Consider the following 27578-nt stretch of genomic DNA (forward strand, 5'->3'; position numbering starts at 1 on the left):
GTCACGCCCCCAGGGGCGGGCACGTCCCCTCATTGGTTCTCTCTGCGCTCCCGCCCTCCCGCTCGCGCCAGCTCGGGGGGTGTCACGTGATCCGGTGGGGCAGAGGGGGAGGGGCAGGAGGATCCCGGTGCCCGGCGGGTCCCGATCCCCATCCCGATCCCCATCCCGATCCCGGGGATGCGGCGGCGGCTGCTGTGGCTGCTCTGCGCCGCCGCCGCCGGCTGCTGCTGTTGGGGCCCCGCCATGGGCAAGACGCTCCGCGGCGGCTTCGCCAGCGCCGCCTCCCGCCTCGAGCCGTGGCGGCCCGTGGCGCGCTTCCAGTTCCACGGTGGGTGCCCCGAGGTCGGGGAGCGGGAGAGCGGCTGCGCCGTCCGGGAACGCGGCTGCGGGGGGTGTGAGGAGCGGGGAGAGTGGCGGCTCCCGGGGGAGCCGCGGGGCGGGGAACGGGGTCAGCCCCGCAGCTCCCCCTCCTTCCCTCCCTCCTTCCTGCACTCTCTCCGCCGGGATGCTCAGCAGGTCCGATCCGCTGTTCCGGGCAGCTCGGCCAGCAGCGGAACCCGTCCGGAGCGCGACGGGGCTGTCCCGAAGCGCTGGAAGCGAGAGTTGGGAGCAGCCCCGCGCTCTTTGTGACGGATGGAGAAGCGTCGCGCGTCCCCTCGTGTCCCGCAGCCTCGGATGGGCACTCCCGTCCCAGTGTCCGGGAGAGCAGAGGCGTTTTAGCTGTGACACGCATCCCTCCTTTCCTCCCGGGACCCCGCCGAGCGGCAGCGACGCCAACGCTGCAGGTGGCTGTGCCCCATCGCCGGGTGCTCCTGGTGTCACCACGCGTCAGGATGTAAAGTCTCACCTGGTTATTCCCAATGGCTTTTCTTTCCTGTGTTACTGACTCCTTGTTAGTAATAATTCCTGACTCTTAGCTAAGAGGCATAGCAGCAGGCTGGGATCCTGTTGGAATGGCCACTCCAGAAGGCTGGAAAGTACTCTCCTTTCTAGAGAAGTTTTACTCTGCAGAAGGAAGTGTACGAAAGCATGACGAGTGCCATGTACGGTCAGCATGCTTTTCCTGGATGCTCAGCATTTCGGTAGCTTAGGCTGTTTTATTTCCCATTGAGCCTCACGGCAGCAAGAGTTTTGCAGAATGCTTGAAAATCAAATGGGACGAAGGAAAACATGACATAAGCCAAACGGAGTTGGAGTGTGACCTTCCAGCACTGAATGAGAGATGATAGATGGGGTGGAGATAGCTTGTGGAGTGACTTGAAGGCAGTTAATTATCACTGTCCTAGAAGATAATTGTAGAAGTGCTCTAAATAGATCTAAAGGAAAAAAAAGTGCACTGCTTAAATCTGAGGAAAGACTGTTAAGATTAAAGATGAGTTGTGTAAGTGTTCAGATATAATTCTGTAAATTGATGTTGCATATTTGCTTAGAAATACTCCTCTTTTTGCATGAATACCAACATGAAGCTTTTTTTTAAATAGTTCAAAATCTTAGGCAAACTGTAGTTCATACAATGTTTTACAGATACCAGGAGATCACCTTATCTGAGGTTTTATTGCAGGACCACTGTCTTGCAACTGGCTGTGAACAGCAAACCATCCTTATCTGAAGCTAGTACTAGTCTGTTGACTCAAATCTAGCTCATGCCAAGGTTAGGGGGAAAGAAGATTACTCTTACAAATAAACATTCAAAGCTTGCTTAAACTTGAATGGCGTTTGTGCTCTTGCAGTACTAATTGATTTTTCTTCTACATTAAATTCTACCTTTTAATTTAGGATACTCTTATGTTAAAGAAGTCTATGGCAATATATGAAAGAATTTATCAAAATAAATTTGAGGATTGTAGAATTACTCAGACAAGATAAATTATGCCAAATGAGCTAGTTCTAAAATGAGTGAAATATTTTTGTGTCTAGGTGCAGCCCATAGTGACAGGAGAAGGAGTGGTGGTTTCAAACTGAAAGAGAGTAGGTTTAGATTAGACATTAGGGAAAAAATCTTTACTGTGAGGGTGGTGAGGCACTGGAACAGGTTGTCCAGAGAAGTTGTGGATGCCCCATCCCTGAAATGTTTAAGGCCAGGTTGGATGAGGCTTTGAGCAACCTCGTCTAGTGGAAAGTGTCCCTGTCCATGGCAGGGGAAATGGAAACTAAATCATCTTTTAAGTCCCTTCTAACCCAGGCCATTCTGCCATTCTGTGATTCTGTATGTAGATTGACACATTAGATAACACTTTTGAAGTTTGATTTTCTTTGTATCAATTTGACATCTGTCATCTCTGCAATTAAGTATTTTAGCTCTAATCCATCCATAACATGAAAGTCCATTTACATAAGTTCTTCTGGTATTTCTCTTAAGCTCTCTTAAGAGCTACCCCACGATGCTTGTAATCATGCCACAAAGGTCATAAAATACTTGACTTTGAACCAGTTATTGAGGCTACTGAGGCACTGTCTTTAACCTGAGAAAATAAAATTTGGGGTGGGAGGAAGGAAAAAAGAAAAAGGTATCTGGAAGTCTGTTTAAAAAAAAAAAAAAAGAGGGGGAAGGGGAGGGAAACCAAGGCTTTTGTAGCAGAGAAGGTTAATGACATTTGGGTTATGTTGAAGGTTTGTTTAAGTACCATCACAGGGAATCGTGGATGCGGTGTTTTGTTAATGAGATATATAAAAATTGTTCCTGAAAGTCCATAAATACTTTTATTAGGAAGTAGTGGTAAAAATTTAAGAAATTATGTGAATCTGTAGTGTGGCTACTTATAAAAAATCTATGCCACACCGTTTGCTTGTAACTGACATCAAGGCAGAGTAGTTGATTTTATTTTTTCAATATCAAGGTGATCATGCTGTTCTGTGTGTCAGAATCAAGAATGTGGCAGTAGCTGTGACAAAAGCAGCTAGACTCCACCTCTTTCAAGCACAGGAATGGCAGAAGCTGCAGAACAATATCCAGGATCACAGCTGTACAGGGAAGTTCTCTAAAGCTCAGCTGACAAGTAAGTTGCTACATTTTTCCCCCTATAAATTAAATTACTGGTGTATTTAGAACCCTGTTGAGTTATCTATGTGTTTAGAATATTCATTTCAGTGAATTTTTGCATCAGCCAGGACTTTGGCCTTCTACAATTAAAAAATACTACAAGGAAATAAAATTGCTTTGTTTGCATCACTTCAGAAGACTTTGTTTTCAAGCTGTGATTTAGTATACTGCTGGAAAATTAAATCCTCAACAAATAATGAATTTAATGCAAACAGCCAAACTTTATGACCAGTTCTAACCTCATGCTCTCACTTGTTCACAACTCAGAAAGGGTACATGTTTGGCTGAAGTTTTCATTTAGTCATTCAGTACAGAGATTTTTCTTTAACTATGCTTGGAGTAAGAGTCTGTCTTTTTGTTTTTTTAGTCTTAAATTTTCTCTTAAAAAAGACTGTCGTGAGTATATGAAAGAATTTACAGAGAAGACCATTTTCCTATGAAACTGAAGAACTTGAGAATCTAAATGTTTTGGACAGTCAAATATACTGTTTGAATTGTAACTTTTATTGCAGTGGACTGAAAAAAAAATAGAGGCAAACTGCTGGAATCTGCTGCAGTTACCCCTAAACTTCTGAAGTGAATGCTTGTAAGATGGGAGTATGTATCCCAAGTACAAAGTAAAAGGGTAATTTTGTACCTGCAAACCTTCTCTTAAACTACCTCATAATAAGTTTTTCTTTTCTGCAAAAATTAATCTGCATTATGTTGCCTTCCTTTATAACTTGCCTCTATTATAACTGAATGTTCTTTCACCCCTTAATTTTGTAATTTAATATTCATTACTGAATCTCACATTCAAATGTTTTTAATATTTCAGCTGAGAATTATACCAGTATACAATATGTAGATTGTCCTTTTGTCTCTCATTTACAAAGGAACATTTCTCATTTGTCAGGCGGCTTCTGTTCTCCAGTTCCATGGAAATGGCATTTTCAAAGCTGAGAAAACAAAAATAAAATTATATTTTCATGATAGCACAAACCTGTCACACTTTGATATACAAAACATGTTAGAAAATTTTTAATATAGTATCAAAGATGAGCTAATCAGGATACAGCTTAACGAGTACCCACCTAAATGTGAAAGAACAGTAAAACACTGAAGCATTGAGTTACAACTAGAAGACAAACAGACTGAAATAATAACTTTTGCACTATTTGTTAATTGTAATAGTACCAAACTTAATTAAAGCATAAATATTCCTCTAAGAAATTAAATTAATATTAGAAGCTTCATTCAAATATGTCTTAAGTGACTGCAGCTTCTCTTTTAAATACGTTTCCTCTGTGCAGCCAGAATCCCTAGAATAACAGATTGATCTCCTATAACATTGTCATAATGAAATCTTATGCAGATGTCACTTCTAAGGGTATAGTTTCCTTACACTTGACGAGAGCTGCACAGAAATGCTGCTAAAATAACTAGCAGTTGGTCCATCATTCCTCACTGTCCCAGCAGTGCACTCACTGTTTTCTGCTGTATTTAGGAGTTGTATGACCACAGGGTGAGTTGGATCTGTTTGCTGAAGTTGGGCAAAATCAATTACGTATTTGTTTTATCTTACTTCATTTCCTCTGAGTTAGCTTGTAGATTTGATGGAAAACTGATTAAACACGCTCTGTGTGATCCTTAGTCTCGACGCAAGTAACACGGTGTCAGAACTCAGCTGAGAGCTGAAATGGAAAGTAAAGCCACTCCTGTCAGCCACTGTTTGCCTTTCATTTGGATTAAGCACCACATGAAATCCTGGTTTGTGTGTTGTCCAAGCTTGTACTTCATGATAATTATTGCAAAGAAACAAATAGAATGATTCTTCCTGGATTCTAGTGTTGATCAGTTCATACCTTCAGAAAACAGAAAATAACTTCTTGTAGTGAAACAGGTTTATTTGAATTACATAAATGTTTTTCACAGGTAGGCTTCAAATTAGAAATTAGTTCTAAATTTTGTCTACAAAATATTTAGGGAAAATGAGTTTGTTAGAGGATTGTTTTGTATGTATGTTTGTGGCTTTTTTGTTTAGAAAAGCCTTTCATAAAAAAAACTTGGTTTGTAGGGGTTTTGATGAAATTTTTCTCTTTCTTCATTCCTAGCCATTGTTGTCCTAAATTATTAAGGTGAATTAATCTACAGTCCAGCCATGATATTGTTATTTCTCCTACAGAGATGACTTTCATTTATGGTTTTGCTGATTAGCACTCCAGTTCGGTAATCAGTGTAACAGTACTTACAATTCTTGCAGTTTCACCCAAACATAAAGAGCCACAGGTTTCATCTGCATCAAGAGTTTGTTTTGGAAAGATTGTGCTTCCTTAACTGTTGCTTTTAGGAAAAATAGTGGCAAGACCAGTGAGCAGATGAAACATCAGTCTCTTACACAGTTGCTTTTAAATGTAATCTGATTGAAATACACAGTTTTATTTGGCAATGGTTTCATCCCTTAACTGTCAATTGAAATTTAGTATATTACAATTTGGGGAAGGTGCTGTGAAATATGCTACGTTGCACCTTTAAAACATGCATGCTGTTGTTTACAGAGTTCACATGCAGGTGTTCCTATCCGGTGCTCTAAATCTCTTTGAAAACAGAGTAGAGTAAATTTCACAAAGGTACGTTTCATGCTGCAGAAGTATCTGTTGGGCAGTACAGAATAGCTAATCCTATCAGTACTGTTCTGAGCGTGTAAGTGTGCTAAGCATAGGAGACACAGTTTGCAGTTACTGACTTCTGGCAGAAGAGAGCCCTCCCAGCAAAGCTAAAAGCTGAGAGGTGGAATGCGGTATGTACCCTCACCACCCCTTGCCTGCACCTGTTTGAAACAAAAGATGAAATTGGAGGTCTGGTCTCTGGTGTTATGGCTAGCTTTCAAGATCGTTTTCTGTTGTATGTAGTTTATAACTTGTACATGATGTTGTGGATTTAAGTTTTATCTTCATTCAAAGATGAGTCTTATAAAAGCAAACTAATCAAGTATGTACTTTTGTTTCTTTGTTTTCTTCCAAAGTGACTGTGAACCACACAGAGCAAAATCTGACAGTGTCCCAGATTCCTTATCCGGAAACATGGTATGTGTTTTATGTAGACAAGTTTACCTGCGAGGAGAATTATTCTGAATCCGAGGATATTCAGTTTGAAATGATCTTACTAAACCCAGATGCAGAAGGGAATCCATTAGATCACTTTAGCGCAGGGGAATCGGGTAAGATTTTTTTTCTTAAAATTAGATTTGTAAGTTAAGGATCTGATCACTCAAATCAGTACTTACTATGCTTGGAAGAGTATGGGGAATGGATAGCAGAGTCTCTTATATTTCATATTCTGCATTCTTGTGGAGACTAAACTTCATTTTCTATCAGTACAGAAAAATCCTTTCCTTTCTTGAGACTGACTTTCCAAAACTTACCTAAATGGAAGTACGTAAGCACAAGGAAAGTTAGTGTTAACATCTTTGCTGGTCGGTATTTTTACCATCTCGAAATTCTAATCTTCCACTTCAATGTGAATTTAATCCCTGATTTTAATGAATTAATGTAATAGCTGTATGAAACTTGATTCTGTGCAACACGAGTATATGCACGATAAAACATTTTGCCAGTACAATTCCAGTTCAGTGTTTAGATTTTCCTGTCTTAGTCACAGGCTGTAGATTAGATTTGTCACTCCTGATTTTGTTTTATTTAAGAAATGCAATTTTATATCTTTACATGTCCACAGAAAAATTACTTGAAGTGACTTGAGACAGCAGATAAAGATAAAATTTTATGCTTTGGATAATCCACCCTAATGCTTTGTTGCAGTGTGTAGCATCACTGCTTTGGGAGGCCTCATCAATGTGTCACTGACCTGGGTCTGTTGTGAGAGAAAGGCCCTATAGGCTTAGTCTGCCTTCTTATACAGATAGAACCTACATACCCAGAATGAGCCTAATTGCTATGCTCAGAATCAGATGCCCTGCTGTCATTTGTGGTCTCAAGAAGATATAGAGGGAACAAAAGGGAGCTCCCTTTTTGAAAGGAAGAAAATATTCATGGAAACATTTAGCAGAATCTGTAAGAAAGTAGCACATTAATCATCTGTTTTTCAAGGCTTATAATTGGACTTAACCTCTGTCTTTAATTTCTTATTCTATAAACCTAGCTGGCAGTTTTTATTTTATGAATTTGGTGTTCAGAAGTGAATTCTAAGTTAATTTAATTATTCTCAAAAAGCAGTAATAGCGTTCTTTTGCTAAATCAAGGGGAAAAGCAGCAATAAGACATCATGTGGCACTTTAAAGTGGTGTACAGACCTTCTAGAGGGGCATCTGAGCTCTCTACCAATTCTGTAGGAAGACTGAGCACTTGGAAGCAGAACTCTAAACAGCTTGCACTCTGAGGTGTGTAAATTTGCTGGATGCATGTGTTTAGATCTAACAAGTAGGAAGCAAGGTGAACTGCATATGCCATATCTTCCACATTTGCAGAAGAACACCTCTGTTTATTTGGAATTAAAACCTGCATCATTGCCATGAATCCTCAAGTTACGTGCATGTCTGCTTTCAAAGAACTGAGGAGAATTTCATCTTTCTCTCATTTTTAATTTTTTTTGTGCATCTTTGAGAAATAATCTTTGTCATTTTTCCATAGAAACTTAGAACATGAGGGTATCAGAGAGAAGATCCAGCTTCATTTCTTGCTTCTTTCATGCAGGCAACTGAAAACTACATACTTAAATATGGGTTTAGTTAGGTCATCCTTCACTTTAGTTACTTTAATCTGTGGCCTGACAAAGGAGATCTGAAAATTAAATGGACTGTAAGGAAAGCATAGGAAAGAACTTAAGATTGTCACCTTGTGGTTAAGATGTTTGCCTTGAGAAATGAGGAGGCCTGACATCTGATCCCTGGCAAATAATCTTTTATCATTTTATATGATAGGGTTTTTGTTACGTATGATGTAGTATTGGTGTAATCTAGGATTTCTAAAGGCAGCTGAACAGGTAGACAGCATTTTGAAGATCTTTGAAGTTAGGCAATTTTAAATTAAGGTATATGTGTTTTATTTGGTCTGTCAATTCTGGGTTCATTGAAAGTCAGGAAACTTAGAGAAGACAAATTGAAAATTACGCTTCCGTGTTTTTTATAGTTGGTTTTCAATGCCGTTTTCTCCTAACTCCCTTTGGTCTCAAGCCAATAATCCACACTCTGTCTGTGGTTGGAAGAAGCTTTCTATCATAAATGTTTAGTGTTTATTAAAAGCTAGTTGATTTTCCTAGAGAGTTTTCCATGTGTACTCACTCATCATGGTGAGAAACAACTTTTCCTTCTGAATCCTCGCTAACCTCAGTGAGTGTCTTCTGAAGCAGAAATATAAAGAGTGAAAGAAAGAAAAAGTGATTTGCTCTAAACCACATATTTTTGTCATTCATAAATCATACTTTTTTATTGGTGTACAAGAGAAGCAGAGTGCCCCTGAATTTTTTAAGAATCTTTATTAAGTTGTGTTCTTTTCTCCCGTTTCACTGTATGTGTGTCCAAAATGTTTCATTTTAGCCATAGAAATTATAATGCAAGCAACTATTTAGAACTCATCCAGTTCTAATGTGTTTCAGCTTAGATATTGAAATATGTATACATATATATGTATGTATATACATTATATTGAAATGTGCATACACATATACAAATGTGTATACATTATATGTGTATTGCTCTTCCCAATCTCTGGGTGAAACTGGTTGAAAGTTTTTAGCAGACTTATTTTGCTGCTGGAGAAAAAACATTTTTTAGAATCTGAATCTGTGGGCACCACTAGGTTTCAAGGAAGGTTGGAGAAGAAAAACAGAAGTTTTCTGTGATGAATGTTTATTTACCTGGTTTTGCCTGTAGCTCACTGTCTTTGATCCTTTGGGAGCTCATGATGGGTTGCAGAGCTTATGGACAATAAAAAAGATTTCCAGGATCCAGGTTTTAAGGGAAGCATTTTACCAGGCTACTGCTAGACTGAAAATTAGAGGACTTCGATTTTATAAATAATCTAAAAAACTTTGGGAATTTTTTTTAGATTAGTGCAAAAAAATTCTCGCTAAGGACTAGTTATTGTTTTCTATTATTTGTGTTATTTTTCTTTATCTAAACTTTTGGGGCTTAGTCAGCTGTGCTTCTTGAACTACTTTATGCAGAGGAAGAGTGACACCCAGTGGTTAAAAAGATTAAATAGAAGTTTGTTCTGGGTTTCCTTTATCTCGGATTGTGCCTTTACAAATGGAAACAAACAAAAGAGCTAAAATTGAGTCCTTTAATAAGTGTGTTTCTGACTGTTTAAATGGGCTACAATTATCTTCTGTGTATCAAGAAATTGTATTCCACTTTATCCTATTTCCGTATTTGCTGCAAACCTTTCCTACGCTCCGAAAAGGTATTGTTGAATAAAAAATACTTTGTCAGATTAAACAATAATCAGCTCTCTGTAAAAAAGACACCGACTGTCTTGGATAAAATTGACTAGGATTTAGACATTTTAACTGTACTGCCACTTTTGGATGATAGTTGCTAAGTATTACCCAATGATTATATATATAAAAAACCCATCTATTTTGGTTTAGTTGTTTTCTGCTAGTATAAATGTTTCTTTAGAAAAACTAAGCTGTATTTTTTCTTTTTCACAGGATTACATGAATTCTTTTTCCTGCTTGTCCTAGCATACTTCATAACTGCTTGCATATATGCACAATCCCTGTGGCAGACAATGAAGAAGCGTGGACCTATGCATGCTGTGTTAAAGGTGTTGACAATTGCATTACTGTTGCAGGCTGGTTCAGCTTTTGCCAACTACCTGCATTTTTCAAGGTATCCTTGCTCATTTTTGCTTTCAGTCTTTAGACTTGAAGAACAATGTGTTGTAAAGACCAGTACATGGTCTTGCCTGTGATGATTGTGACAAAACATAAGACTGACCTTTGAACTGCATCATTGCCTAAATGTACTTTTAAGAGAAAACATGCATTTAAGACACATTCACTTAAAAATACAACCTTTTTATTCTTTTATCAGTTATTCTAAAGATGGGATAGGAGCTCCTTTTATGGGAAGTCTGGCAGAATGTGAGTATGCTTGTCTACTGTTTCTTGCATATTCCTACACATGAATCTGCGTAATACATTAGCAAATGCTGTTATTAGACTGTATTATGATCTTGGACCATATCAGTGGATTTCTAATATAAAATACTAAAAATTGCTTTGCTCTTCCAAAAGAAAAAGCTTTGGTTTTCAGATGTTTCCAGTAACTGAATTTGAAGTTGTACAATTGGGATGTTTAGGATTTTTCAAAGGATTTTCTTATCTCAGGATTGCTTCATACAAACACTGAAATACATGCCTGTCATGAGTAAATGTTTCAGTACATGGAAGGGTTTTATGGAGTTTGCATGATTTAGAGAGGCAAACTGTTAGGAAACTTAGTCAAATTTTATCGAGTGTGTCATTTCACTAACAAATTAACAGTTATTATAATGAAAAAGTGTTTTACAGCATGAATTACATGATTAGCATGATGCAAAAAACACTTGTGTAAAGATTTGGTGCTAAAAAAGCATTTTTCCTCACTGTATAGATATTCTGAGTCCTCACTGGAACTAAATTCCTATAATATCCCTTTCCAAAATGCACTAACTTATTCCTGTTGGATTCTTCAGTATTAAACATTGTTGTTGGGTAGTTTGGCGTTTTTTCCTGTAGCTCACACTTGAAGCATTGGGGATTTTTTCTAAGCAAATGCATTGCCTTTTGATTGACTTGAAGCACCCAAAGAAAGTAATACTTTGATCGTGAGATAGTGTTGGCAAGTAACAGCCTATATGGAAAAATATTTCCCTTTGTAGAGTTCATTCAGAAGCCTGCAGTTGGAATTAACAGCCTCTTGATGGCACTTGGTACCACAGTAACTGCCTCTTTCTTGTTTTAGCCATTTGAGTTAGCAGCTCCTTGCAGCCTCTCCAGCAACTGTATTAATAAACTTTGCCTCTCATCTCATGAAATGAAATTAAATGGAGAATATGGAGGTAGGGATAATTCCTCCCCAGTGTTAACTATCCAGCCAGAACTTCAGAGAGGATAGCTACATGTTAGATTTTCTGTGTATGTGTTGTAGTCAAGAGCCCATTTTTATTTGGATAAAGCAAAGATTATAATGAACAAAACAATATTTTTGAATCAATAACTGAATTTCTAAAATTCAGTTAAGAAAATTTTCCTTTCCTACTGTCTTTAAGGTTTGTGGTTTCCAAAACAGTAAAAGGGCAGAAGTGATAGAAAGGGGGAAAGCTTCAGTGGCAGTTACAATTCAGAAGAATAGCTGATGGGAAGTAGTATAGTTTGAAGTGCTACCATGTTTCCTGTATCACAACAGAAATCAGAGTTAAAAATAAATGTTAAAATTTCTATTAAGTGCAGCGGAGCCAGAATGGCTTTTTAAAAGCCTGTTCAGATACTATTCTTTTCCTAATATGATTTAGTCTTTACCGTGTATGATCCTCAGTCTAATTTATTGCCTAAGCAAATCACATAAATGACAGAAATAATGCTGGCATTCAGAAGCATTGCAAATAGAGGTCTTCTTTTGGTAAGAATGAAATGTGAAAAGTCAAAGACTATTATTATGCCTGTTGAATAGCCAAAAAAGATTGATTGTGATGAAATTGGACAGTTATGGAATCAGCTCAATAACATATGACTTTACACTGACACTGGATATCATGGAATTATTGTAATTTTTTACATTTTTTTTCATCCCTGTTACTTTCGAGCAAGGTGTATGAGGTGTCAAAGATTAAAGCCGATACTGAATTTTTGTCTTACACAATTTTGGCTGTGAATCCACTTGAATTGTTGCCACACTGAAGCAGAGCAATATATATATTCAAGATGCGATTGAAAGATGATGTCGGGCTATAACTTACAGGGCAGGTTATCTTAAGGAGGGACAGAAAATAAAATGCTTCCTAGTACATCCAGATTTGTTCAGTCATTTCTCTAGTTTGGATTTGTGACACTGGTTTGGCATACCTTGGCTTCATGTAACAATTCTTTTTCTAGTGAGAGAGAAAATAATTCCATGATGATTTTGCCCAAATCAGTGCTCGTTCATTTTATTAAAGAATGATCAAGTTTGTATTTACTAGAAGCTCTTGATACATCTTAAACAGCAGAGGTGGCTGAATACATTAAGAAGCATTTAAGCGTATAAACTGTGAGAATACCAAACATATCCAGGAATTACATGTTGAAGTCTGTTTTATATCCGTACCTTGCTAGTATTGCTGAATGTCAGGGAAATATTGCAGCTGATCTTCATCGTATCCCTTGTATCCATATTAATCTCTGTACAGTGGCAGCATTTTCTGTGCCGGTATTTTTAGTAAATGTGGAAGTACATTTATCTTTTTTAATACAGTCCAATTGTATAAAAATAGAACTATGCTTTTTTTGTGACAGAAATACTACTCTTGTACCTGCTAGTCTAAGTGAAAATTACAAATAAGGAACAAATTCAATTGAACTAAAATATTAATTAAACAAAACAGAAACCATCATTGTGTGTCGAGCCCCATCTCTAGTTTCTGAACCAAATTTACAATTTACATAGTGTAAGAATCAATAATTTTTGTATGTCTATTCTGTGCCAGTAAAATGACTCAGATCCCAACACCAGCTTGTAAATGGTTTGATAAGTTTCAATCAAAAACTAAAGCTAACAATCACCCAGAAAGAAATCTTTAGGTTTTTCTACTGTCAGTAGTACTACAGTGAGGCTAACAACTGAAGGCTTTAATATATTCTAGCTTGAAGTTTTCTTTATTCAGATACAGTTCCATACAGCTTCAAACACAGGTTTGAGACACTGATTAAGAATGTAACTTTATGGAGTATGTGTTAATTGTTCCCAAACAGAGGTAAAAATGGACATAGCAAAATGAAGCAAAGGTGCTTTGCATTTAATAAAATGAAATACAGGCAAGTTGTTGCTCTAAATGAAGTTTGTGTTAGGGCTTTTCATTATATTTTCCCCTTTAAGTGTTTCAGAGTGGAATTTGTCCTAAATATTTGTGCTTTCTTTTGCAAGCTATTACATCCTTAAGACAAAGTACAATTAAAGTACAATGAAACTATCTGATTTTTGAACAGAAGTTCTTCAGAGTGAGGAAAGGAGTTCATTTCATCATGTTTCATATTTGCAGTATGATTAACATACATATGATTTTAGTTCTTTAGCATTTATAAGCCTGTTTATGTAGATGGACTCCTGAGCCCAGACTACTTTGACACAGGAGTGGGATTTGGAAGGTTGTGGCCCTGTGCCCATGTTCTTGCAGAACTGCAGCATAACTGGAGGAAAGCTGATAGTGATCTGTTTGGTAACTGGAAACTCCACAAAAATCCACATTTTGTGGCAAAGCAGCCACAGCTAGTCAAACTATCATCAAAATTATGACTAAAGGTGATACAGAGGCGTAAGCGTCCATCCTTCATTTGTGTGTATACAGAAAGTTCCTCTTTGCTCTAGGAAAAAGAACTTTATTTTTATTGTGACTCTATTCATTTTTCTTTTGTTTTCAATAGTGTGTGACATAGTCTCACAGATACAAATGCTGTATTTATTATTGAGTCTATGTATGGGTTGGACAATAGGCAGAATGAAGAAATCTCATGGCAGACCTCTTCAGTGGGATTCCAGTCCAACGTCTACTGGCATTGCTGTAGTAGTTGTTGTTACACAGGTTTGTATTTTGTATTCATTCTTATACTGAAATATACAGCTGCTATTAAGTATGACAGAACTGTGAACCAAATAATTTCAATATTTTAATTCTGTGAAGGAGGGAGTATCAAGACTGGAAAAAAGCCCACAGCATAATGTGCACCCAGTATGTCTAATAGGTAACACCACCTTCTCTTTACTTTAACAATTTAAGGTGTAGCTCCACAGTATGTTTTTGTTCAGCAGTAAAACCACTTAAGAAGTTCCCACAGGTTTCCAAGCTGCTGTTTGTGCCAATTGTTTGTAGCATTATACTGTGAACCGGATCAGTGGAATGATCTAGACTAGGAAAAAAGAAAAAAGATATTTCAGCGCAGTCATTTTACTGATCTGATGTGTAATGGGGTCCTATAAATAGTTGTAATCAGTACAACTGAGGCATTGTGAACTGTATTATGGGGGGTGACAACCAGCAGCATGAGCAGAAAGACAAGGAAAGCTGATGTAAGAAAGCCTTTCTGTCACCAAAAAATGAAAATCCTCAGTGCTTTCCTTTTGGAACCACTGAAATAGAATGTCTAATGGTCCTTTCAATCAATATAAGGGAAATCTTGAAAGGTTCATGAGCAGGATTGGTCTTGCAAATATACAAATGGTCTGACACATAATTTCATTCAAATATTTTCCATTAGTATAAATTAGAAAGTCAAGTAAACCAGTAACTTAAAAGTAAATTATAATGGAGATTTCAACCCTGGTGGTGCCTTTTGTAAACAAATTTTTTTAAATCACATCATAAAGACAAGAGAATCTGAAAGCCATTGAGAAAGAGAAGAGCAGGGAGAAACTGGAGACAGTAATGAGGAAGAGATTATACTGAAGATTTTGTGCCATTTGGGTAGTATCTGTAATTAGTGTGGCTTCCAAACTAAATCAGTGGACTGCTAAAACATTAAGAGTAACTGGGAGCTGACATTTCGTGCTAATTAAGAATATAAACCAAAGGCTATTAAGGTCAATGGGACTGTTGAAATTTCAAGATAGGTTCATTCCACCTTACTTTGACACCCATCTAGCACCAGAAATTTTACATACTGGTAGTAAAGGAGACTTCTAAAGTATTTAATTTTATTAATGCCTCTGCACTTGTGCTTGCATATGGGTGTGTTAGTACTCTGCCACTTGAGACTGGAAAGTTTTTGTTGTTGTTTCCTGTTACTAGACATAGAAAGGACACTCAGTATAATCAGCTTAATCTTTTTTTGTTTGTTACTTATGGTAAAAATTGGGGCAGATATCATACATATATGCTGTTTCCCCCAAGACTGACCCATTACACATTTGTGTTGACTCTTGGAGCAGCACTGGAGCATTAGCACAAAGTTAGCTATCTTACTTTTCACCATAAGGCATAGCTCTACCATATCTCCTGGTAACATTGGGAATGTCAGGTTTGGCAGGAGTTTTGTAGGAACAGAGTGTGGATATCAGAATATGTCACTGCCTGGGTGGTTTTGCACTCCTATCTCAGTGTCCACTGTCTCCAGCAAAAGTTCCCTGACACAAAGAGTATCCCTGTCCCTTCTGGATAGGATATTTTCCATCTCATGGTTCTGTACATGTAAAATACACCTTCTGGCAGATTTGTTCTTCTTAATACAAAGAGAAGCTGTTGAGCTCAGGGGAGCAGGATTTAGACTATCACCTCTATCAAAGGTGGTGATCTTAAGACTTCAGTCTCTGGATTAATCAGTTGTTCACTGGTCTGTCTAGATTGACACAAGAGTTTGACCTGCTGTAATCAATCAATGGGCACTTTTAATGACTAAAAACGTAGAATAACCTCTTTCCTGTTCTGATCTTTCCCAGATATTCTTATGGGAGAGCCATCTTCCTCCTATGCCAGAGTTTGGAGAGACTTATGTGGGTAATCAGAGATGTTCTGAGGACTTGTGAACGCTGCTGGAAACCATGTGCGTTACCTTAATGCAGCAGATAGAGATTGCGCTGTGTTAGTTTTATTGATGTTCTACTGTACCTGTCCTCATCTCATCTTCAGGGAAGTCAAGCAAGTGGACAGCCTGGGAAAACATGTTATTCTTCAGCCTAACTGCAGTTTGGACTGGCAAACTGTCTGATCCTGTTTGCCTGCTACTAGTTCAAATTACTCAGCCAAATTTCAGGATTTTTTCTCCTCTTTGTACTGATGCTATGAATTTTTAATTTTTATTCTTTCAGAAGCACTAGTAATTTCCCAGGCTATGTTTACAGGCTACCATCAGTGTAGGGTGGACACAACCTCCTACTAACAAATCTGTTGTGCTCTTTGCGGCTGCAAGGAAGGAGGGACAAGTCTGCCATTCAGCATCTCCCTTTGCCTTAACTTGTTCTTTATTTCAGCCGCAGAACACAAGGTTCCCAGGCTGCTGTGCTTTCATTCATTAAAGATTTCACTCTGCTGCTGGGGCACAAACCTTGTTCAGAGCTTCACTGATGGCAGGCCCTTCGTGTCACATAGGCCTGAGTAGTTTCAGCTTTCAGGGCTGATCAGAGAGGAGGCAATGATTCTAGAAAGAGAGCTGATTGCTCTGAACCTGACCAGAATGACATAGAACCTTACTGCATTAGATGCCACGCTTCACAGGGGTTCTTAGGTACACCCTAAAGGTGTGCTCAGAATGAACTCTACCTCTGAGCTTAGCTCTAAATTTTTTTTTATTGTACTGGCATTGCGTGGCATCAGATACCTGAGTACTAAGTATGGTTAAAAACAGCTAGTCAATCCACTTTGCTTTGCTGCTAGTTTTAATCTCCATTTTGCTTCCCCCTTGCCTCTGAGCGATGATCTGTCCCATGAGAACCTGCCTTTGCTGGAGATTGATATGTTATCTTGGCTTGTCATACAGTCAGTGTTGGCGTAGCAAAAGGAAGGAGGAGTTCTACCATAATTGTTTCCTCATGACAAAAAGGAAGAGTGTCTGGTTCTTCGTCATATGGATGTGGAGGTTCAGCTTGTATATCTGGAAAATCAGGATGATGTCCATGGCCATCACTCTTTTAGTAGTTGAAGAGGAAGGTCAGTACTGGACAGTGATTGGTGTCCACTGTGAACCAAGATAGGTCAGGAGTATGTGCAGGTGAAGTCAGGCATTCTGAATAGTGTATTATATAAACAAGGAGATGATCATTCTCTTTTACCTTATGAGGAAGCAGTTGTGACTTTAGTGTCAGATGTAGCTGGTGTGAGTCAGCTCTTTAGCTACCTGTCTCATCCAGTTCTTTTGTCTACAGCCTAAGCACAGTTGTTCTTCTCGATAACAATTAGAATTGTGCCCCCTGATTTCTTCTCAGAGCTCAAACACAGTTCTGCTCACTGCCAACAAAAAATATGTCTCTGATATACACTTCAACAGGTTGGTGCCTGGGTGTTTTTCAGCTTGTTCCCAATATTGCAGCTGAGTTGCCTTGCTGTGATCAAGGTGAGGGACTTCAGGGCTTACTGACCTTAATTTCTTAACTAAATTTCAGTTATTTTTTTTAATTTTCTCAACTAGAGAGATTTTTACTTCAGGATCGTGCTAGTGTACGAAAGCCCTTCCTTCATTGAGAACAGACTGCCTAATCCATTTTTACCTAGAAACACTCCATAGCACAGATTTCTCTTTTATAGGATCCTGACAAGTGAGAATAGTCCTGGCTCACAGTAAGAGCAATGACAGATTCACGTTGTCCAAGTTTACACTGTGTTGCACTGACAGTTCCATCTCTACCTCTAATGCCTCTGCCTTCTGCCTATTTTGGAATCATCTAATGAAGCTGAAGGAAGCTGGACTTCTGTGATCTTACATTGCTGTCACCATACACAGCCTTTGATCAACTGATGTTGTGCTGTTTACACTCTTGAAAGGACTAGTCCAGAGCATACCCTGCTGTCAGACACTATTTTCCTATGAGGATTTGGGCTTTGTTCTCATAATTCCTTTACTCCAGCTCTTTGTCATCTTCTCATGAAAGTGGCTTCCTTCATTGCTGTTACTATTGGTGTATATTAAGGAAAATTTAGACCTTTGTGAGCTCTGGTTTTTAAGGTTAGGTAGATCCCAGGGATAGCTTAAAGTTTCTTCTTAGAGCAGTATCACAGTTCCATCTCCATCAGCCAATATGATTTCCCCCCAGATGCTTGCTTGAGTCAGGAAGATTCTATACGTAGGTTGAGGGGTTTTTTATTTTCTTAAGCAGAATAAGTACAGTCCAGGGAAGTTAAATACTTGGCAGTTCTCAAGTGTAAATATCAAAGGGCAAAATGCTTACAAGACTGCAGTGATTCTGTAACTGGTAGAACTCTTGTTTTTGTCTGAACATGTTCTAACTGGACTGTAATAACTTCTGTGATAGGAATTCATCAATTTCATGCCAAAAGTAGTGCTATAGACACAATGTTAGCAGACACTGTGCTGTATCTCAGGGATTGGGGAGCAATGTAGTCTTATTTCAGTCTTAGTCCTTGACAGAATTCTCAGACAAGTAATTTGATCATTTGAAGATGTTTGCTTGAAGTTACTCTATTTCGAGCATTATGGTGGGAAGATTTGAAGCCTATTGGTCAGATTGTTTGCTAGTAATCAGCTGTGTTGAAGATATGCACACTTTACATCTGTCCCTCTTCCATCCTTCTTCTATTTTCCATCCAGGTAGTTGAGGAGTGACTGAAACAACAGCAGCTGTGCTTGCTGTGTCATGGCCTAGGTAAGGGAGGGGGAAAGCATGAGAGTACCTCTGAGGATATTCTAAGTGATAATTATTCTAATACTTGACTGATGAGGCTCAAGGACATCCACTTTTGAAAGGCACAGGTGGATTACACACTTTTTAAAAATTTAATATCAGTAACCTTTTTGTCTTTATGTAGTTAATGTAGTGAGAAAACCTTTGAATGTGTTGAGAAAGGAATCTGACCTATTTATATTTCTAAATTGAGCCTTACAATGTCTGCTTCTGAAGGCCTTGAGAGCTACTTCACTCATAAATCAAATTTGCCTACCTTTCTTCAGAAAGCCTGCTTTATTAGGCACCTGAAGCCTCAGTGCAAGTTAGATGTGTGCAGTAGGTGGACTGGATTCCAGTGTATATTCAAGTTTTAAAATGCCATTCAGCTGCTACATAATGCTGTGAGAGTCTAAACTTTATGTTTATTCTAATTTATAATGTTAGCATTCCTAAAATCTTAAAAAGGTGTTCTTCAGCAAGACACCTTTTTTTATGCAAGTAGGCGCCTGCCTTCTTCCCAACTAAGATTCAGAAACTAGGCACTTGTTAGTCTGTTTTTCCTTGGAGAATATCAATATTCTTTTTCAGAGTGCTCCTACAAAATTGGATTCTGGAGTAAATGGATACAACACTGGGAGTTAAGGAGGATTACTATCTTTTGTGTAGTTATCTTTTGGCTAGAGTGTTGTCCAGATGGTAGAACAGCATTTGGAACCTGTGACACTCCCTTTCCTAGACCCTAGCAGGTTTCTGAGCCAGTTGCTTGCAGAGCCAGGCTCGCTCACAGTTTCTGACCTAGCTGATGTTGAATTCTTTTCTCCACAATGGCACAGCTTCAATAGAAGGGGTGGAGAGTGGCCCACCCAAGAACAGCCTATAGCCTGGCAGTTGCGGCACTCTCCAAGGAGGTGGGAGATGTGAATTGGATATCCTTTAGGCAAAGAAAGGAATTGTGGGAGATCCAAGTTCAACCTGGGTGAATGCTTGAGCCTTTAGGCTATTGTATAAAAGGGGCAGCAGCACCACCCTCTTACTTCCCCATCTTTGAAAAGAAAAGTGAATCCTGTTAGGATTTTGAAAGAAAAGGCGTAGTCGCCTGCCTTTGAAACAAGCTTTACAGGTTGTGGATCACAAGTGGAAGGAGACACCTCCCTGTAGCTCTGTGAAATCATTTCAGTGGTCTTCCTGCAGAGTAGGCCGAGTGTTTAACGAAGTGATTATTCCAGATCTTCTTCTAAGGTGCCACATTGCTTCTATCCAAATTACAGGAAACTTTAACTTGTCGAACTTTCTAAAAGTTACAGAATTCAAGAAGTGAGACTGTTCCTGCCAGTTACAGCTGGAGTAATAGGTTATGCCAAAAAGCAGTTCAGGCTGGGGAGTTTTTTTGGTGTGTAGCATGGCCGTCTCTAACAAGCAGAGTGGAGCATGACCAGATAACTTAATCTGTGATGGGAAGGTTATTTAAAATTTAGTGTAACCTTGTTTACTCTAAGTTTACTTTGCTGTCATTCTTTTCCAGAGCTTTTTGTTAATTTGGGAGCAGTTTGAAGATACAAATCACCACAGCTACCACTCGCACCATGGTTTAGCAAGCGGACTGCTTATTGGCCTCAGAGTTTGTCTGGCTTTGTCACTGGCTGCTGGTCTTTACCAGATTATCACAGTGGAGAGAAGCACGCTGAAAAGGGAGTTCTACATCACCTTTGCCAAAGTACGGGTTACATCAGGGAAACCGATCCTTTCTTCTATAAATATAATTGTGGCATGCAGTTGACTGAAGCACTAAACTCTTTTCCTCCATAAGACAGTTAATGTTCAAGTGTCTGATTTGATTACATTGCACTCTGTCATCATACTCTGAGTAGTCATTTTAACTTGACAAGGAGTATAGAGCTTTCTGAAACAGAAATCCCACCTTTCATTGTGTGGTTTTCATTCTGTTGATTGAAAATTAAACAATGGGTTCATAAAATAGAAATGTAAATGTAGTTCCTGTAACTGTCATCTCTTTCTTCTAAACTGGCATGTAGTCATTTTACAACTTATACTCATCTTCTTTTTCAGGCCTGCATTCTCTGGTTTTTGTGCCACCCATGTCTTGCAACCATTGCTGTAATATTCAGAGAATATCAAAGAGAAAAGGTATGTACAGGCAAGATAAAAGAGATGGAATTTGAATACTAGTTGTTCTTCATGTTTAGTGTTTGTTAGCAAACTCATGCTCTTAGGCTGTTAATCTTATGACCCCAAAGCAACTTGAAAAGTCTTAGTCACACAACTCTCATTGATGCTAATATGAGTCATATTTTACAAAGGCATACAGGGTTAGAATCATCTAAGGGTAATCATTTCTAGGTTAAGGGAGGGAAAAGGGGAGATTGTTAAGTCAAAGGAAAATGTGGAGGGGGTGTTTTGTTTTATTGTTTGCTTGTTTAGTTTTAATTAAAAACACCTTGAGGATTCTTTTTACAAAGGTAGTAGAAAGATAAATCAGAGGATTTTTTTTTTGTTTGTTTTTGCTTTTTAGTCTTCCTCCTGTAAAAGCTTTATGTGGCTAAATAGGTCAGGGAACCTGTAGCTGAACTGCATTCTTTAGATCAAGAAGTCTATGTAAATATGGTGTTTGGTTTGTAAGCTCTAAACAGTTAAAAACAAAGGTAGACTCTGAGTTTCTCAGTTGCTTAAACATATTGAGAATTAGGGAACTACATGTGTGGAGCTTGCCATGTTCAGATGAAGTGCACTGCTATTCTCAGGTGATTGACTACCTCATTCCAGGGTAGGGTTTGCTTCTTTTCTTTATGCTTATAACCATCTGTGCATTTGTATGCAAATATATTCAGAAATTGAGCTTTTATTTGTGTAAAGGATATGTAAGGGAAAGAAAAAGGTTCCACCAAAAATATGTAGTAAATTAAATACTACATTTAATTTAAAAAAAAAAACAAAACTATGCAGAAAAAAATTACTCCTCTAGAGTTACTAATGAAGAGACTTTTTGTTGTTGCTTGATGAAAACCTCCTGACGATCTCTAGAGGTAGGATCAGGAAATGAATGTTTTTGCACTGTTTTGAGCTTACTGAAGGGAGAGTACAATTGCTCTGTTCTTGCATTTGAGCAAGTTTAACAATCGTGTGCAGCTGCAGTTCCTACACTATGATAATTTAGCCGTGTTTGCTTCTTTAAATGCACTTCAATACAATACACAAATGCACAGTCAATAAATACCCTAATTACTTAATAAAAACATGTATTTTAAAAGACTCTCTCTACATAAACTGAAGACTTTTTTTTCCCCTCAGAAACATTAATGCATTTAATAAATACTGCCGTGCACTGCTTTTACTGATGAAGAGACTTGAACTGAATAAAGGTCTGGCTAAGTGAGATTGATAAATCACTATCCTCAAAGCTCCATGATTGTGCTAGTACAAAGTGTTTTCAGGCTTTCTTTGGCGGTTTTTTCCCCACTCTGTTTGTTGTAAGAATAGAATATCTAAACATCACCTCTGCTTGTGAAACTGCATGGGTGGTGAATTGCAAGTCTGAAATTCCCCAGAACAGAGACTGCCAGAAGGGTTATGTGACTTGCCCAGGGCTATCTGCTGATTTAAAAACACCCAGGTGTGAGAGTCTGAATTCTGCACTTGAGGTACATGTTCAAATCTTTTGTAACTGCAGCAGTATTAAAACATCTAAAGTTAAACACTCACACAGTATGCTGATAGAAATTTATTGTGTGTTCTTTGGTGAGAGGTTTTTTTTTTCACCTTTTCTTTTTCTCTCTTTTTTTGTCTCTAGATTATTACCATAGGTGTTATCCTCTGTCAGTGCATCTCCATGGTTATCCTCTACAGACTTTTTCTATCTCATAGTCTATATTGGGAGGTATCTTCTCTGTCATCAGTGACATTGCCACTAACAGTATCCTCCGGACATAAAAATCGACATCACTTCTGAGATGTTTAGGAAGAATACGTTATGTTATAAATGTGCAATAATGACTTAAGTATACAGGTATTTTTGTCACATGTGTGTGATACATTGGTTTCACTGGAAAACTGAGTGATAATATCAGACCTTTGGTCTGACAAGGTTGCTAGATTAATCTATTAAAAGTGTTGGGGAGTGTAAAAATCTGTAATTTTAATAGTTTTATAAATACTGTTTATTGGTAACATCTGGTGCTGAGCTGTATCACAGAAGAGTACCATGAATCTTTTCCATTCACAGACACCAAAAACGCCCATACTTTGTATCAATACTAGGTTTGAAGGTCTTACAAAATGCAGTTCTTAAAACATCTGCATGCTCAAACAAGTTTGAAATAGGCCAGTTGTGAAATTGGTGTGATGCATAACGATGAGTACAAGGGTTTTTTTATTTTCATGCTTTAGAGAAAATGCATTTTATGTATCAGTATAAAAGATGGGGAAACAAAAGAGGGCGAATCCTCTAGAAAACACTTGTAAAATGTTCACAACTGACTGCAAGAAACTTTCCTTTATTATTGGTGAAAAGAAAAGCCTTTTTTGCAACTAATGTTCATACTGGTTAAAATTCTAATGGGAATATAAATAGGGTTTATATCTGCCTCTTTTTTTTTTTAAATCAATGTAAATAAAAATTTCATCCAGTAATGCAGGTTTAAACAGTTTTTGAGGCTTAGAAGACATAGCAACATAAAGGTAATTAAAACAGCAGGCTTGCATCTTTTAAAGAAAAAAAAAGGCAAAGAAAATGGAATGGGTGATGTGGTACTAGAATTTTAATCCTGATATAATTCATTTCTGTTACATTGAGGATTCAATCATAATTAAGCCATATACACAGATTAAATTAACAGAAGCATTTCAAATAAATGTTGGTTTCAGTCATCAACTACCCATGAATTCCTGCCCAAGGATACTTAATCAGGATTAAATTTTCTATGAATAATTGAAAAACAAAATACTCACTGGATTTGTTATAATCCATGTTGGCACTGGGTTCTAAGTAGTTGCCATCTTCCATCCATTGTAATAAAGCCATACTACTTTGTGATGCCCTAGCATTCAGAAAGCCAGTGTAAATATATACTTTATTGAAGTGCCTATTTATTGAGTATGATTAAATCATGCTGACATTTTTTCCTTCATAATAAGAACATACCTATTGCCATTGTGAGTGAATTCTTTTTTTCTATTTAGTTAATATTTGTCAAATTTTAGACTTCATACACGTGTATTTCTTCACCAAATGGATTTTATTTTCTAGTAAATGAGTATTTGCTTTTTCTTAATGGTGTGTATTTAATTATGTCTCTGTGAAAACACAGGTTCTAGCTTTAAAATAGCCCTAACTTTTCCATTCATGTTTGCCTTAGTTGTGAGCATAGTTGAAACGTAAGTCTGTTCCATTTTAGTTTAGAGGGAAAACTAGACATTTGCCTTTGACTAAGGCAAAATGGCAACATGACAAAGTTGCTCATTAAATCATCTCCTTTCTTATTGTTTGTAATTCAGATCAAGAATGGCAGGTTGAGGCTGGAAAAGATGAGATATTATGATTTCACACAATCTTCAGAATGATTAAAAGATTAATTATTACATTCCTCTGATAACCACACAAAAATATTATTGGTTAAAACTTCAGTCTTTATTTCCCTGCTTATCTCTGTACTTTTCATCTTCTCAAGAAAAAAGCATCCTGTTTTTGATAAGTCTCCAGTAACGCAAGTAGAAGAGTTCTATCTGTCTTCATGTATAAGACTTGAAATTCACACGTAAAATAGAATTTTCTGATAGACAGAAGTACTACTTTACAGTTTGTGATCCATCATGATAAAAGTTTTAATCTATGCAGAAAAACCTCTGTGTGACTTTCAGAAGAGGCACTCCATTTGTTTTATTCTCCAGAAGTACTTTCTTACTTCCTGTAGTTCCTCTGACTTCAGTTAGTCAGTATTATGAAACCATTTACCTTAATTTCTCCTTATAAATATACCCTACAACAATTCATAATTAATTAGTGTAAGTAAGAAACATAAGGTGTTGTCTCTTAAATCTTGCCCAGATTGCCCCATAAGTCAACAGGTAACATTAGCTTCTTAGTTTGGCATTGAATTCAGTTATTTGAAAATAAATTTTAATTTTGCTATTTCTGTAACTAGGAATTAAGTATCACTTTCTCATGGTAAGTGGTACAAAGGACATGCATTTCTGCCCAGATCTATTAGCACTCTTTAAAAACCAACGCTCACCAACCTTATGTTGTTAAATAACTATTGTGTACTGTAGCAGTACATCACCATGACTGCAGTGATATTCAAGACATCAGTTAATTCAGTGGGGAGAGTCTTCAAGTATGACTAGTGACAAACTTACAGGTACATACTTACCTGTACTCTAGATTGTAGCTTACTGCCTCTGGATCATGCCAGAAGAGTGGTTCAGGTATGTGAAAGCCTCTCTCTTCTTTCCAACTTGCATCTCCTGTGAGACCAGCTGATAAGACCATGGTGTTTTTGTGCTTATCCACGCTGTTACCCATTCTATCAATTTGGTTTCATAACCTCATCTTGAAAAAAAGCTTCCAGCCATCTTTCAGTTTTCTTCAATCCACACATCCTGACTTGAAAGCTTTTCTTCTAAAATGTGCTTTCTGTCACAAACAAAAAAAAAAAAATCCGTTTTCTGTCACAAACTGGGGCTTTTTGGTACACCTGTGTCAGCTCTGCGTTAGGTGACAGCAGTGGACAGAAGCACTCTTCTGGTACAGCTGTAGCCCCACTGTGTACGTGGTGCAGGTTTGGGCCCACTGAAAGCTGCTGCACACCTGGGGAATTCTCAGGGAGAGCTACACCAGCTCCAGGCTCCCTGCCACCTTACCACTACAAGAGGCTGGAGCAGGGTCCCTCTGAAGGTAGCACTTCTGTTGCTGGCCATGATGAGCAGCACTGTCGAGTTGAGGTCAAAGGACGACGTCTTGAGAGTTTCTGTGCATTGTGCGGTTCTGTTTTAAATACAGTTGGGCATACAGTGTCTGCTAATTCTATTGCCCACACATTTTGGTGCTCAGAAAAGATGAATGTGTATTTACATGACTGCAAACTGAAGTTGGTTGTGCTCTGAAGAAATCCGCTTCTATGTGCAAAAGGGCATCGCCCGGCCAGCCATCACTTCTTCTGCTGGCACAGATGTCAGTTTGTGTCAGTTATGATTTATTGGTTGGGAGGGAGGATCCCAGTTCAGGAAACATGAGGGTGAGATCACCACCTTGGTCTACAAGACCCCCCACAAGCTGTCAGGAGACATCATCCTGCATTGCTCCTGCCCAGTGATGTGGAGGCTTGTGCAGTTCTAGGGCTCATCGCAAGTCACCTAAGCTACTTGCTCCTGTTCTGCATAGACGGTGTTGATTGTATATTTATTTAAAGTGCTTCAGGTAGGAAAATGAATATTTACAATTAAATATATGTAAATGGAAGTGGAAAGGCTTGATTGGAAAAATATCAGGTTTCTAATACATATTACAATACTAAGACCTCCCACACACGACAAACATTTATAGCCAGAATATTTCTTTTAATGAATATTTCTTTCTGGTTCCTATGCCAATGGAAAGCCATGCAAGTATCAAAATGTTTTTGTTTGCATCTCAATCCTCTACAGAACTGGAAGAATGTTTTATTTGATTTGGCTCTAGTTTATTCTGTGCAATGTTCTGCCTCTAATTGATAGAATAAATGTTTTTTGGGCTGGCCAAGGCGGATGTTACGCTGTACCTTTTAACTTTTTGTGTGACTATGCAATTTACAAAGAGCAGGTGATCCTTCTGAATGTCAAACATTAAAAGAGAAAGTATTAAACTGTTCTTCAAAGGGTCCTTCTTTTCTAACTACAGTTAGATCCAACTGGGCTGTGATTTTCCAGTGAATCCGATTCCAGTTTAAGAAAAACTATTATTTTCTGCAAATCTATTTCCTGCCTTGCAAATTCTATGTTTCCCACTGCGCTCTGTCTCTGCCCTCCCCTCTCTCCCTCTCTCATACATATGATTTTGAGTGTAATGGGTGTCATTTCTCTCTGTATCTCTCCATCTGTTCCCACGATCAACACTCACAGTCCAGCCCCTACTTTGCATCTAGTATGTGTATTCTCTTTATCCTTGGCCTGTTTTGATTTCGCGCTTTTCCTGTCTCTCCTTTGCCCTCTCTACCATCTCTTTAGTCTCCCTAGCCATCAGAGACCTGAGGGTGTGGTTTGACATCGCAGCTAATTTGGGCTAACTGTTAGCTGTCAAAAAAAAACAGTGTCCCTGTTCCCCTGGCTGCACATTGCTCTTGCTGGAACTGACACTGGCTGTCACCCAGCAGTTTGAGTGAGGAGTTGAGGAGTTAAACTGGTACAAAATTCAACCTTTAGCAGCAGTCAAAGAAAAAACAATTTAGTTCTCAGTGGTTTTAGCTCACCAAACCAGGTCATCAGGCTTTGATGAGTGCTGGCACCGCTGGGGATGGGGTAGAAAAGCACATTGAAGACCTTGTAATTTCTCCATCTCTCTATTCTATATGTTTTCTGCTGCATTTTGCATGCTAAGGATTGGACTGACCCCTGCCCTTCACAGCTGTCTTACAACAGAAGTGTGTCATTGGGGCACAAGAGTTCCAGCAAAAGGAAAACTGTTTGGCTGATTTAAAGTATTCTAAATTGAACATGGTCATTTGTGCCTTTGCAGCTTTAAAAAGGAGCCAGGGGGTGTCATGAGCAGCCTCTAGTTTGAGAAAGTATTTTTGAGGGAAGAAAACCGTGAAAACAGCCACAACTTGAGTGGGCGTCAGTTTTTTCAACAGATGAGAGCGCTGCAGTAGAAGGCAACCAAGGAGGTCACACAGCTTTTCACAAGGTCTGCCTGTGGGTAGGGAGAGACTTAATCCGAACATCTGCAACCCAAAGAGCAAAGGTTTCCAGCAGCAGGTACACTGGAAGGCTGCTTTTATCTATCGGCTTGTTAATCTGCTGAGATGTATGACTTTGGGAGTCTGCGGTAGG

The 27578-nt window shown here is 38.4% G+C and overlaps 1 protein-coding gene across 1 annotated transcript; it reads left to right on the forward strand.

Annotated features, from left to right (window-relative positions):
• Positions 1-116: 116 nt before the first annotated feature.
• Positions 117-26400, forward strand: GPR180 (G protein-coupled receptor 180). The gene is made up of 9 exons (XM_064645999.1): positions 117-328; positions 2838-2996; positions 6045-6239; positions 9686-9866; positions 10071-10120; positions 13637-13794; positions 20065-20256; positions 20610-20687; positions 22348-26400. Exons 1-9 carry the CDS (start codon positions 178-180, stop codon positions 22504-22506), a joined length of 1323 nt encoding a protein of 440 aa, XP_064502069.1. The 5' UTR covers positions 117-177; the 3' UTR covers positions 22507-26400.
• The last annotated feature ends 1178 nt before the right edge of the window (positions 26401-27578 follow it).

Source organism: Pseudopipra pipra, chromosome 2 (assembly GCF_036250125.1).
Source record: "Pseudopipra pipra isolate bDixPip1 chromosome 2, bDixPip1.hap1, whole genome shotgun sequence".
NCBI lineage: Eukaryota > Metazoa > Chordata > Aves > Passeriformes > Pipridae > Pseudopipra > Pseudopipra pipra.

Coding starts and splice junctions, on each gene's coding strand:
- GPR180 (XM_064645999.1), top strand. CDS start 178: ATGCGGCGGCGGCTGCTGTGGCTGCTCTGCGCCGCCGCCGCCGGCTGC. Junction 6,240..9,685: donor CTTTAGCGCAGGGGAATCGG/GTAAGATTTTTT, acceptor TCTTTTTCACAG/GATTACATGAATTCTTTTTC. Junction 10,121..13,636: donor TATGGGAAGTCTGGCAGAAT/GTGAGTATGCTT, acceptor TGTTTTCAATAG/TGTGTGACATAGTCTCACAG.